This window comes from Pelmatolapia mariae, linkage group LG10_11, assembly GCF_036321145.2.
Source record: "Pelmatolapia mariae isolate MD_Pm_ZW linkage group LG10_11, Pm_UMD_F_2, whole genome shotgun sequence".
Classification (NCBI taxonomy): Eukaryota; Metazoa; Chordata; class Actinopteri; order Cichliformes; family Cichlidae; genus Pelmatolapia; species Pelmatolapia mariae.
In genome coordinates, this window is record NC_086236.1 from 36,680,984 (window position 1) to 36,695,025 (window position 14,042).

Below are 14,042 nucleotides of genomic sequence, written 5' to 3' on the forward strand. Positions count from 1 at the left end.
CCGCCGAGGATGAGATATTAGGGCTTTTAGATTCCTGCCCATTTCTAACTCCATTTCATCTTGATTTGTACTTACCCAAACAGTTTCTGGTGTCAGTATAAATTCCACATTTTGAAGAATACACAGACAGCAGTTGGTGAGAAGTGAAGGAGAACAGAGAGCAGGACCCGTTTATCCCTCTGTTGCTGACAGCGAGAAGAAATGCAGAAAATTATCAAAAGAATGAACTGCCAGCTGCTACTACATGCCACCCAGGGGCAACTCAGCAATTTACAAGCAAGATATCCCACTCAAATGGCTCTGCGTGGTTATTCCAATGCCTTTTCCCACATGTGAATAGTGTGGTAACAAGCTTGCAGAGATATTGTATATTAGACGCAGATGGTTACTGCAAACAACCATGATTTTCCAAAAAGAAAACATGGCAAAATAAACTTTCATAGGTTTATTAAATATTGAATGTATTTATCTACACTCAAAATAAGACCAAATACATTTTAACGGTCAAATTTTCCAAGCCAACAGACGCTGGCTAATATGAAAGATAAAGAGCAACATCAGTAGATGGAGGAAACATCCAGACAGAACATGTTTCTCTTTGCACAAACACTGCATGTCCAACGGGCAGCCATCCATAACAGGTTAAAGTTCATTTACACCACACATTTACTTTCACACTGAAATGGGACTGGTCTAAATGTGTCCATAACCAATCAGAAGTGGTGCCAGGAGGCAGACCTCAGCCAATGGGAGTACGGAGAGGTGCGCTACAATAAAGGGATGTGCTGAAAAGGACACTGCATGTCTCTTCTCACAGTCTTGCTTTCATTTTCTTCTCGAAGAAAAATAAACGGATTAAAAAAGAAATAAGATTAAACCTGAGGTCAGCTACTTGCAAGAGATGCCAATAGTTGTCACTCCGCTCCACTATTGGTGTCCTTGTCCAATTGCACATCACAGTCCCCCTCCCCAAGGCAATAAACACAAGCACAGGAAAATAAGTTGACGCACTTTATTCCTAAAACAGAAGCCACACCACCAACTGCTGGCATGGCATTCATATAGAATTATTTTATATATATTGCCGTTTGGTTTTTGTGTCTAAATGTGTGGTATAAAATACTATATACAACAATGTACCTCTTTATTTGAACACAGTGAAGTTCATTGCTGTACAAGTCCTCTGTAGCTACAGCTTTGCTGTAAGGTCTTCATGCTCAAAGGCATGAAACATAATTCTCCACTCTAATTCTTCTGTACATTGTGACAATACAAATATTCTGTCTCCATTACAAAAAATAATACTCTAAAAGCAACCTACTGGGACTTTCATTTTTATGGGATTTTTTCCTCTGGTGTTTTTATTAATTAAGACGATTACATATATCTTAGACCAATTGCTTTAAAGCAGGAAGGTGATATAAACCTTCTCCATTTTTTATATATAAAAGAGGTTAAGAAATAAGACAAATTATACATTTAAAAACTTACAATAAATAAGATAAATGCAGGCATTTTGTTTGGATACAATTACATCCAAAGGAATAAAAAGGAATTTCATGTCTTAAAACCAAAGATCCATTCTTGGGTTTTTTTCCTTGATCAAATATGTCCCTTTTCTTCCCATAATTTTACAGATAAACTTGTCTCATCAATACAGACTGGCCAGTGACTGTGCTGCCATGCTACATATCATGACAACCAATCTGTCATTCTTTCACGTTCATTGAATGCAATTCAGCTTCTAGTTTCCCCTCTTTTTTTATTCCCTTGTCTCTACGTGCATGTCTTTAAATCACAGGGACAGAATATCCAGTCTCACGGGGGGCGGCGTGGTGGAGAAGGACTGGCTAGGCTTGGAACACCATCTAATCCCATCTTGGTGCAGGATCCAGCTCCGTACACTGGTTTTCACTCATTATGACCCCCCGCCGCCTTCTTCCTGTAACAGCCCGATGTTTACAACATGTTCATGATGAAGTTGTACATCTGGTTGAGCACCACAAAGTGAATTGGTAGACACGATCGTCGGTCTTGCGTAGCCGGGTCACATGTCAGCCAGGAGAGGGCGTTGTACTGCTCCAGCACAAATCTGCCGAGGAACACAGGCATACAAAACGGTTACGCTTCAGTTTTCACCGCTTCAACATTCAATCGATGAACATTAAAACATGCGGCAACTTTTACCAGCTTTGTGCACAAACCAGCGTCAGTCTGAAATCGGCTACAAATAGAAAACTCACCCTGGAAACACAGTCAGCAGGGTGGTAATAGTAATTTGTGCACTCGACCTGATGCAGAGTGTGTGCTGGTGTTGTTTACCTGAGTACATCTGAGGTCTGATTGGAGTCGAGGGGGTGGGAGTGTTTGCTGTGCAGCAGTTCATCTGATTGCACTGAAGACACATGGAGGTGCAAAGAGGCCTGAGAGGAAGCACGGGGGGAAGAGGTGGTGTCAGAGGCATTATAATGAAGTTATCAACCTTTCATTACATGTCATTTAAATAATGATAGCTCTTTTCACAGCAGAATGGTAGCAGCAGTGAGTCTGCAGCCAATTCCAGAAGCAATGGATAAAAAGGCAAACAAAACAAAACTACCTTATTATAAGTACAACACACTTTGATTGTGTGCAATTACGCACAAGGCTTCAATCACACTTGCTCAAGCAGCAACATTCTTCACCAGTCTTACAAATTTACTGCATTTCCAACATAGTTGTGGTTTATTGCTGTGGTGAACCAAGTCTACGCCAGAGCGGTCAGAGCTATCAGCTGAGACCGGGATTAACAACCAGCACTGTTTATAATGGCCACGCAGAGCTCTGTCATAAAAAAGTGTCAGTGCATTTTAGTAGAACACCCGACAGGTGATAAAAAAGGTCAGGGTTGCAAACCACACAGGACACTGGTGTTGGGCTTTGAGTGATAATGTTCAGGACGGCTACTTAAATTCACTAAGGTAAAGAGTAGGGCAGTGCGATATGACCAACATCTCATATCCCGATATAAGACATCTATCGTCCTGACAACGATATAAATCACAAAAATGTTACACTTTCTGAAAATTCTGTGAATCTCGGGCAGCTCGACTTGCGTGAAGTGTTTCCAGCTGGGTGTCGTGCGCCTGGAGTCGAGTGTTTTGACCGATGCATGAAACTATATATTTTCAGACATAAGTTGTAAGGTCGCTGTATTCTTTGTATTTATTAGGTGGCGTGCTGCGGGGAAAAGCGTGCTCTAACGTTTGAGTCTGAGGTTTATTTGGAGCACCTGACGGCTCTTTTTTTGCTTCTCGTCCGTAAACTCTCTCCACACTCTTTCACGTGATTGTTGCGTAGGTGGTAGAAGACGTTTGTCGTGTGGAGTCTGAGGTGGGGGCCGGTTTCCTGCATAATTACAGTTTTCTGGTCCGTGTCAGACTTTTCATAACCAACCCATGTCCATGCTACAGAGGCAGCCCCTCCTTTAGGAATAAGGTCCTGGATTTGTTTTGACTGGTCCTTCTGTTTGTTATCATTTTAGTTTATTTTGAAAAATCTCAACTGGATCTTCAGCTTTATTGTGAAAGGTTTATGTGGAAAATAAACAAGCAGACGGCAGAGCCACACGCTGGGTTTACCGTCGTTGTTGCTAATGACAACACGTAAAAACAGTCACTTGTCCGTCCGTAGTGTGGTTATTTTAAATATAAGAGAAAGAGAGAACTTTAAAAAATTAATATAGCTGCTACTAGTGCTGGGCGATATGACGATATATATCGTGTGGACGATAGAAAAGTGTCTATCGTGCCATTTGTCTTCTATCGTTTCTATCGTTTCTAACCCAAATTTTATAAATTATTACATAAAATATATAATTAACCCTTTACAACCAGTCGGAGCAGGCACACTCTGTTTTACCTAACTATTTTTAAATCCCTGTAGAACTGGAACCACGTAAGGTAGCGCAATAATTTTTTTTGCATGTGAAACCGGAGGAGTTGTACTTACATCTAATGCCATTAGCTTGTCCAAGGTCACGGTTTCCTTCCACATATAGCTTTGCAAAAATTGCATAAGAAGCACTTGCAGCAACAAAAACATAATATTCCAGAAACACGCTTTGCCGATGGTCATAACACTTCCTACGTTGGCATATACGTCAGCGCGAACTATCGCATGTCCGCCATTACCTGCCCGAAACCGGAAGTGACGTCATTTTCGCGAAAGGGCCTTATAAGCCTACGTTGCTGTTTTTAAAAGTCATGTTTGACTTTATGCTTTTCTGTATCGTTTCTGAGATGCTTAGAACTCAAATTACACTGTTGGAAATAGTTTATTTTGATGCATTATAATATTTATTTTCATCTTTCCTGTAGTATATCTCAAAAATAAAACTATGAAGACACTCAAAATAAATTTCTCGTGGTTGGAAACTATTTTGTGCAACTTTTTTGTATTTACAGTTTTGAGGGATACACCTCTTAAATTTTTCTAACTAGAAATATATCTAAAAAAACAAACAAAAACGATTTTCAATTTTTTTGTAGTTTATTGCACTACAATTTTTTGCAATTTATGTAGTTACTATGGACTTAATGCATACATATTATTAAAATTTGGGCTATAACGGTTCTATTGATGTATGGAAACTTTAAATGCTCCCACAAATGGCACTACAGCATGTAAAATGTAAACATAAGCTCTGGCGGACTTGGTTCTATGGTAGGTCTTAAAGGGTTAAATAGCCTGTGGCAAATATATTAGTGTTGTCTTCTCACTATACATGCTCTTAACTTTATGCAAGAGAAAATAAAGTATAAAAAAATGATATTTTTTGCAAAGAAACTCCATCTTGTGGTTTGCGACCTGGTGCTGCTTTACGTGCACCCGGATTTGCGACATACTTTACGGTAACTCAAAACAAAGACTGCACCCTCGGCACTTGCTGTTTACAGACTGCATACTTTCCAGATGACCACAGGTCAGGTGGTATATCGTGATATATATCGTTATCATGATATAAAATAATTCATATCGTGATAAATATTTTTTCCATATCGCCCAGCACTAGCTGCTACAGTGGCCATCAAAATAAAATAAATTAAAAAATTGCCATAAATAGTTTATTTTGCGACACCACGAAACAAATGATAGCGTGATATGAAACGATGTTTTCATATCGTCATCCGAAATATATCATCATATTGAACAGCCCTAGTAAAGATGCGAGAGCATCCTTAAGTAGTACCTTGAGAAAGAGTGGGCACTGGTTCTGAGCCTGCGGACAGGCTGACCAGAACCAGTCGGGTAGTGGGCCGGCTTTGGCCGTGGAGACAAAGTAGCCAAGTGCCAGAGGCTGCTGCAGGAGGTTAGGAACTTCTTCGTGGGACTCCATACGATCGGTACTCTGACCCTGCAACGAGGTGGAAACTCAAGATAAACCTTTTGCTTTCTAAGCGTCATGTTGCACAGTGTGTGTGTGTGTTATGTACATGTTGTACCTTGCTGCCATCACCTCCGTGGTGGTAATGAGAGCCAGGGGAGTGCACCGGGGAGGTGGTAGGTGAGATGTTGATGATGTCTGGATCCACTAAATCATTCTCCTGGTCGAGCAGGGCCAAGATCTCTATAGCATCAGAGCCATCTGTGGAGAAGAGAACAGCTCAATAGGATCTGTGATTGAGGGTGAGTGTGCCACTTACTGTAATGCAAATTGTGACTGTAAATATGGCTTCTTTTTCTGCCAACAAATGTATTTTTCACAAAAGAAATAAGCTGAAGACCCTTGAGGCTGCCATAGATGCAGAAAGCATGTATGCAACCATGACTACTATTCATTCTTAACAGACTAGAAAAGTAAACACGGAGGATTTGGAAACAAACTGCACTGAAAGGGGGGATTGCTGTGAGACAAACAAACAAGAAACAGCTGCTGAGTGAAAGACAGATAAAGGAGAACAACTGACCAGTGGTGGGATTGAGAATGTCGATGTTGGTGTCGATGTTGGTGTAATTGGAGCTGGCGACCTGGACGATGGCAGAGGTGGGGAAGACCAGGATGTGGGTGCAGGAAGTGTCCTGCGGCGTGCTAAGCTGCGATGTCTGCATGTTTAAGGTGGTGCTGCGGCCAAACACCGAGCCCGTCGACACCGAGTCTGAGAGGACCCACAGAGGAGAGAGAAAGGGTCAGTGAAGAGACACAATATGAACAAGAATCCATTCACAATCCTTTTGTCTAGTACAAGTAAAGTGATTAAACTGGTGCTCGCTGAGCAAATTCATCCCATCCCAATCGTTAAAAGTGATTTAATTTCACCGCACCATCCTGACTATGTTAACAGAAAAACGTTAGAGTGAAAGCCGAGTTAGAGCTTTAACTGATTAACACAGCTATGGCATTCAAAATTGAAAGAATTAACTGATTAAATATTCATATGTGTTAATTTTTGCAGCTAAAAATTGCAGTATTAGGTTTTCAAAAACGTATTTCAAAGTGTCCTCACATATATACACACCACGGAGGAAAGTAGATTCTGAATGTCAGAACAGCTGTTACATTTAGTGCCAACCCCCTTAGTCATAGTCATCTGAGGCTAACACAGCCTCGCTAATCTCTTTCAGCTTGAAGGGGTTTTTAGAAAGGAGATGTCCTCAGCTTGGCATAGCTCAACAGAATCCCGGTATGATGCACTGACAATCCCCCCCTACTCGTTTCCCAAAATAAACCCATTGATCTGGTTCTCCATCACACTGCATTGAGATCAATGAGTATCTGAGAGGTAGTGCTTTATGAGCGAAAGGTACACGATCTTCCCTGCCATCAATCTGCCCTGGACGGGGAAGGGAAGGGGGGGGGGGCATTGTGATACGCTCCTACCATCCATCATGCCACACACACACACACACACACACACACACACACACACACACACACACACACACACACACACACACACCAGTGTTGCCATTCTGGGTGAAGTAATGTCACTCAGATACGACGTGTACATTAAATCAGTACGTTTATTTAGAATCTTTGTCAAGCGCACACATTGTACCTGGCATGATGATAAAGGATCCCTGTGGCTCCATGGCAACCAAGCACACGCTGAGGATGCTGGGAGTGTCTGAGGCAGAGATGCCACACATTCGGCACATGTCCTTCAGACGTCGACTCAGTGACTGCAGGTTTCTCCTGTTCAACAGAATGCTCCAGTCTGGAACACAGAGGCGAGACAAAGGGAAGACTGAGTGAATTGTACACTGGTACGAAAACACTTCAGTGTTCGACAATCTGGTTTTTGGCCTTGGCAAACTTTAAAAAACAAAATAAAAAAATTCAGCATGACTGTCCTCCTTACCTTTCAACTCTCCGTGCCCGATCCTGCCTAGTCGGCCAATCACCACCCTCCAGGGAAGGGATGTCATCTGCACGAGTCCCAAACACCAATCCCACAGTTTCTGTAAGCCGAGACGCCGAACTGACCCCTTTTTCCTCCGTGCCCTGCAGAACACACACAGCACAAACACGTCAAAACCTCGCGTTAGCCACTCAGCAGGGGTTTAATGCAGGATAAGCTGAACCTCTTGCCTGTTGTCTAAATTTGAGTGCTAAGCGTCGTGCAGATTAGATATGAAGCAGAGACACTCTGAGTGACATCAAGGTTAAACACTTGTTGTGCAGAGTAATATTAAACAGCCAGGTTTTGTTTCATAAAAACATGCCACGGTCCAAACTGTGAAGATGGCAGGTTTGTAACGCTGATGCAGTCCTACCTGTGGGGTACATCTATGTTGATGATGCAGGTCTCCAGGAGTTCCCCATACAGGTCAGTGCAGGTAGCCAGAAGCCACCGTTGGTCGTGGGACAAACAGTAACCTACAAATAGCACGTTGTACTTCTGAGATGCCTCTCCAAACGTCTCCCCCAGCTCTGTCTGCTTGTCCTTCACAGGTGCGAGGATGAACGGCGGCGTGTACAGACGCAGACACTCTGGCCTCTGCAGATGGGGGGAAAAAAAAAAAAAAAAAGATTCAGGATTTATTTTTCACCTCTTCTGCACCAAAGGATAAATACTAGATCTCTTCTATCTTGGCTGACTTCCCATATTATTTATGGACAAATATGCTACTGTCTCTGTCCCATTGTCCCACCCATATCCCAGTTGTTTCTCCAAGGTACTTCAAGGCTTTCCAGTGTATAAAAGGAAAAGGTAGCATTGCTGTGAGGAAGGAAGTCAGCTGAATTAGGTCCTGATCTAAAGCACCCCTTTGTCTAAACTGGGAGTCAAGATCCCATTATGAAGGTCTCAGGGAGCTAGCCAAGCACATAATGGAAAGAAAACTCTGGAGGAGCAGAGGGTTACAAGTTCCTTTGGTCCGGTTCCAGTTTCAAAAAAAAAAAAAAAAAAAAAAAAAAAAAAAAACCCACCTCTGGGGATGGTTAACTCTAAAAACTATTTCTTTCTGGTTGCACACTCAACACAGCTGGGGCTCGAGGCTGGAACATATCAGGTCAGGTTCATGTTTGGTCTGAAACACTGCTGCTGGGGTCAGAGTGTCATCCTCTCTTTGCTCTCGATCGATCAGAGAATGGAGGATACCCGGACAATAACGCTAACTCACAGGGCCAAAAGAGAGCACTGTGAGTTTGACAATGCAATTAGAAGGCAACGCCTACAACCTGGCTTTTGTTGCACTTACCTCTGGGCTCTTCAATGCAGTGTCTATGGCCAAGCCCGGGCCGAAGCCAGTCAGTGATTTGACGTTGGTGGAGGCGGGCAGTGGCCGTCTGCACTGAGTGAACACTGAGAATGCGAGCGATTTGAGGTGCTGGGCGTAGATATGACGGTCTTCACCTCGCACTGGCTGAAGCAGGTACTGGCATGGAATAATCTGGGGTTTAAAAGAAGAGAACGAAAAGGACAAAGTTTTTAAAATGACAGGTAACCAAACTCTAAACTCTTTACCAATGCTTCTTTAAATGCAATATGAAAAGTGGGAAGTAACACACATTTTATGGTTGTGTAACAACACTGCAGTTCCCACGATGAGAATGAAATCAAAACAATATAAAGGACCTCTCCTTTGAAATCTCCTTACTTGTACAGAAACAGAATTGCGGATGTGTGGAGGCAGCGACTGAAGCATCTCAAGGTAGCAGCGTAGCAGACCCAGCGTCCACACACTGGATTGTGCGGGCACTGGCCCCGCGCCCCTGTCGGCCTCCTCGTAGCTAAAGGGGTCCACAATGTAAACAACGATGGCAGGTGGATACGTGACAGCGTGGGACTCCCCATCTGTGGGCACTCCCACCTTCTCTCGCTCCAAAGTGCTACAGAAAATACAAGGACTCATTTTACGCTCAGCCAACTTATTCGTTTTAGATCATAAATACTAAACTTTTTAGTTTTTTGCATGAAAGTAAAGTGTTTAGTATTAATACTTTTCTGTTGGATGTATGAGGGCTTTTGTGTTCTGACAATACCTCTCGGGGGGCTCTGTGGGCCCCTGGGCTTGGCTGCTGGAGTTGTCCCCCGAGGCACCAGTATTCTGGGTACCAGCCTGCTGTCCCAGCTGTCCACTCTGGGGGCCGCCTCCCTGGCCCTGGCCGCCCATGCTCCCAAAGGGAGGAAAGGAGCCGGGCTTGGCAGGTATCGTGCTGCCGGTCTGGCCTGACGATGTCACAAGGTTGTTGGAGGGCGCAGAGCTGTTTCCGGGCCCGCTGTTGCTGGGAACAGTGGAGCCAGCGGCGTTCACTGAACCCTGCTGGCTGGCTGTGCTGGAGGTGGAGTTAGATAGTTGTGTGGATGATGACTGGTTGGATGAGGGTGTGGGGCTGGGCTGCGTGAGGAGAGAGCTGTCTAATGCCTGTGATGCGAGGTATGGAGCTGTATCGAGAAACAAAACAGGAAAAGAAAAGCACACATCGTTGGACTTTTATCAATAAGATAAAGCAGACTGAAAATAAAAAAAGATACTCCATTTACTACTTTTCAACATCCTCCTACTCTGATCACGCTTCTTTGGAAGCTCCGCTCGCTTTCAAGCAGTCAAGGTTCTCCAGCTAGCCTTTTTATAACATAGCAATATATTAATAACTACACCAAGAGGTGTTAAAAGGTGGAAATTCAGCACCAAAGAGCTGAATGAACCACATATTTTCCACCAGAACAACCAGCAGCCACACAGAATCAAGCACGTGGCAGTAAATGTCAGCGTAACGTACCAAGGTTGTGGCGGCACACTTGTGCATAGAGTTTGAGCTTAGCGAAGGTGTCACTGTTGCTGCTGGCAGCCTTGAGGAACCAATCACTGACTGGCTGATCCACGGGGGTCTTGGCTCCGTTGCCACCAACAAGGACGATGCCATCAGCGTAGCCTTTGGAAATGGGCCGGTGCTGTCCCAGACGACATGACTGGAGGAAAATGGATAATGGCGCCATGTGAAAAACAGTGAGTGTATGAATTGATACATAAATTTAATTTCATTAGTTTGATTTAGCTAAAGAAAGTGCTGAGAGTAGTTGTTGTGTGGTGAAAAACTAAAGGGGCATCGTAGGTGGACATTTAATCCTTACCTCATAAACAGCGGTGAGGTCTCTGAAGAAGGTCTTGGCGCCACTGAGCAGAGCCTCGTTGTCAGGACAAACAACCAGATAGCCGATGTCCCGCTGGGAGCCGAAGGGATCCAGCAACAGCTTCTCCCAGTAGGGCAGACCAAATGGAGACAGTACCACAAAGTCATACTCATAACCCACTGAGAAGGTGGGGATGGGTAGAGGCTCCGGGGACTCGTCTGTGCCTGTGGAAGTGATGGGAAACAGGAGAAGAGTGAAGGTAAAACCAAGCGTGGGTGGAAAGAAGCCGAAAGCAACAAGAAAGAAACCAAAGAGTAAAAATAGTTAACTGGTAAGATGTCACATTCAAACTTTCACTGTGAGGTCACCCAACAATGTGACAGCTCCTCCCAGCAGAACCACAGCAGAGGGCTTCACCCACTACTGATGTGACAGTCTTCAGAGCTTTGCTACCTCGAGATTCAAATGTCATCCACAACATTTCTTAATCATCCTCATACTACAAATTAAGGATCTGACCGGCAATTCTTTTCAGTTAGCACTTTTGAACTCAGACAAGCAAGATTCAGGAATTTTATTCCACTCAGTCTGACACCTCTTCAGGTTCTGTATCAGGAAACGAAAACAGTCAATTGCTAATATCCGTCGAGTGAGAGAGAAGTGAATAGCAGCGAGGTCTCAGAGTTTAACACAGGATTTACCATAAGAGCCCCGTCCAGCCATCTTGTGGAACTGCTGCCAGGTGAGGGGACCCTGAACGCCCCATGACCGCACCGTCCTTTTCTTCTGGATTGCATCCTGGAGTACAGGCTGCAGGGACATCAGCACCCGCAGCACATCCTGAGAGCACAGCGCACTCACGTCCACTGCTGGAGGACAGGTGAACACAGGAGAGAGATTAATCACAACACCAACATTATGGGGGGGAAACAAACAAACACACAAAACGTGCATTTCCTTCCAAAGTCAGACTTTTAGTACATTTAATTAGATATTTTTCATCACAGATTAGATGTCCTGGACTTTAAACATGGTGTTTAAAGAAAAATTATTTTGTTTCTCAAAACAAAAACTATTAAAAAAGCACCATTTTGTTTGGCCCAGTTGTGCAGACAGGTGCTCTTGACCAGCGCCTCGTCCACCTTGCCACCTGACATGTTGTCCATGAACTGCCTGCCGTGCTCCATGGCCATGTAGCAGTCGCTGCGGTAGTCCCTCTCCTCTACCCGTACACATGGGGGTATAGGAGCCCCGCCTGGCCCCCGAGTCACTGTGTCATGCTCCAGAACTGAAATGGGTGAAAAGGGGTTTGTGCACTGATCCTGCAGGAGCAGAATCAGCTCATCCGAGATATGGTCGCTTCTCCCAACTCCATTTCTCTCCAGCGAGGAAAGCCGCAGCTCCTCGAAGCGCTTTTCTGCCTCTCTGCTGATGTCCGTGCCGCGGCCGATGATGTCCAGCTCGTCCTCCAGGAAGAGGCCCGAGCCGTTCCCATAGCGCCTGTTGACCACGGCGCTGAAGCCACAGCTGCAATGTTTCTGGGCCTCGCTGACCGGGTCGCTCAGGTACACGCCCGCATCCGCTCCTTTGATGTTCATGTTGCACTCGCAGATGCAGCAGCTGTCAAAGTTGCAGTCCTTGAAGAGGTTCATGACCGTCTCGGAGAGGATGAGGGTGACGTAGAGGCTGTGGGCTTCGGGGATGGAGGGTACCGTGGCCGGCTCCACCGAATTCAGCGGTCGGCAGGTGGAGGGGGTTGACGCCGCTGGGGAGCAGAGGTCAGAATTCTCGTACTTGACTGAACCCTGGACGCTGGAGGGGCCACGTGGCGTGCGGGGGGTGCGAGGCGTACGTGGGGTAGGGGCGGAGAAGCGGGGGGTGGCGGGTGAGGGCAGGATGCCGGTGCCACCACTGTTACTTGGTGGAGCGCTGTTGATCATGAAAGGCGTCTGGGTTTGAGGGGTGTACTCTTGGTCCATGGTGCTGCCCACACTGGGGATGTTACTGAGAAACGCAGAGAAATTAAAGAACACAAATTAGATACGTCTCACGTATACGAGTCTTCTGAACAGAGGGTCGTCGGCAATCTAACTGCGGTGTAAAAATATGGGAGACACCACACAGTTGTATGCAAAACATGGTTCTTCTTGGGTGCCAGATCAGTAACATTCAGTACACCGCTTGAGATAACAGCATACTGCCATCCACCTGTCTTGCTGAATTTGCGAAGACAATTTGAGTAATAAGGCAGTAGGGCACACCAACATTCAGTACAATAAGGAAAGCAGAGTGGGTTCAGACTGCGCACATGTTTACACATGAGGGAACAAGAATGCCGGAGTGAGCGAATGAGAAACGGGTATTGGGGGGGGGAAAAAAAGGCAGCAGAGGGAGAAGACATTCAATAAACATTTCAACAAGCATCCCTCTGAGGTAAGGGACATTTTTGGGTTTGCAAGCAACTGTGAGGAAGCAGAGGGAGAGAGAGTGTGTGAGAGAGCCAGAGAAGGGTGGGGGTGGGTGAGCACATCATGTCCCTAGCTGCATGTCGGGGGAACAGCTCCTGGCGCAGACCCATTAGAAGGAAGTCCCAGCACAACACTCTCCAGCCAGGACACAGTCGCCATGGGATGCAGATGGCAAGGCAGCACCATAGCAACAATATACAAAGTGCTTATAGACACCTCTGTCTACCCACTCAGGCTCGACTGGGCTTAGCATTCCAATAACTTAAACCAAAACCTTACTAATGTTACAGTTATTCAAATATTTAAAACCAAAAACACTGACCACCTTCTTTTCTTGTTATGCTCTACATCTGCAGTCATGCTCCAGTGTACTCGAGAGAGAAATGTTCTTAAACGATCTGCATCATCAGGCAAAAGTATAACCCCACAGATGCAATTAGTTCTGCTTTTAAAAAAAAAAAGACTTCTTGTGGAAAAAAAAATTAAAAAAATTTAAAAAAAAATCATTCAACCTTTCCAGCTGAGAAAGAGCACTTCCTGTAAGTAAAAAGCAACGTGTCTCGTATTTTTAACAACTAGTGTTTGGTCCAGGCCAGTCATTTGCTTTAAAGGGTTTTTATTATTTATAGAAAATTACATGGTTTGTTATGCATTTTATCAATATGCATGTATTAGTCAAACACACAAAGTAAAGTAACACTGGTTAATACTGAAATAAGAAGTGCATCATTGTAAAAGAGGAGCAACAGAGCCTAGACAGCAATCAGCAAACACAAAGCTATGTGAGGGTCGACCGCCCTGAAGAAAGGCAGAAAAACCAAATGGTCAGAAATAAGTTTCCATGTTTGTGTGGAAAATAGCAGAGCTGCATGTGTGTAGCCAACAGCAGCACTGACAGATCTACTATAGCCGGCACGCTGCTATGAGCAGCTAGGTGGCATGGAGCCGCTGTGGGGGCTCATCTCACCACTCCGGTTATAATCCTCGCCTTCAACCAAGAAGGCATTTTACACTC

General features: G+C 44.7%; 1 protein-coding gene across 1 annotated transcript in view; it reads right to left on the reverse strand.

The window, feature by feature from the left end:
• Nucleotides 1-430: 430 nt before the first annotated feature.
• Nucleotides 431-14,042, reverse strand: part of med13a (mediator complex subunit 13a) — a 66,539-nt gene continuing 52,927 nt past the window's right edge. The window contains exons 16-30 of the mRNA XM_063485080.1: nucleotides 11,647-12,563; nucleotides 11,261-11,428; nucleotides 10,560-10,783; nucleotides 10,208-10,397; nucleotides 9,467-9,869; nucleotides 9,082-9,313; nucleotides 8,683-8,874; nucleotides 7,756-7,979; nucleotides 7,341-7,483; nucleotides 7,038-7,196; nucleotides 5,949-6,137; nucleotides 5,484-5,626; nucleotides 5,231-5,395; nucleotides 2,323-2,423; nucleotides 431-2,092 (exon numbers count right to left, since the gene is read on the reverse strand). Of these exons, the coding sequence (XP_063341150.1) occupies nucleotides 1,960-2,092; nucleotides 2,323-2,423; nucleotides 5,231-5,395; nucleotides 5,484-5,626; nucleotides 5,949-6,137; nucleotides 7,038-7,196; nucleotides 7,341-7,483; nucleotides 7,756-7,979; nucleotides 8,683-8,874; nucleotides 9,082-9,313; nucleotides 9,467-9,869; nucleotides 10,208-10,397; nucleotides 10,560-10,783; nucleotides 11,261-11,428; nucleotides 11,647-12,563 (3,583 nt within the window). The 3' untranslated portion in view covers nucleotides 431-1,959. The remainder of the gene's footprint in view (nucleotides 2,093-2,322; nucleotides 2,424-5,230; nucleotides 5,396-5,483; nucleotides 5,627-5,948; nucleotides 6,138-7,037; nucleotides 7,197-7,340; nucleotides 7,484-7,755; nucleotides 7,980-8,682; nucleotides 8,875-9,081; nucleotides 9,314-9,466; nucleotides 9,870-10,207; nucleotides 10,398-10,559; nucleotides 10,784-11,260; nucleotides 11,429-11,646; nucleotides 12,564-14,042) is intronic.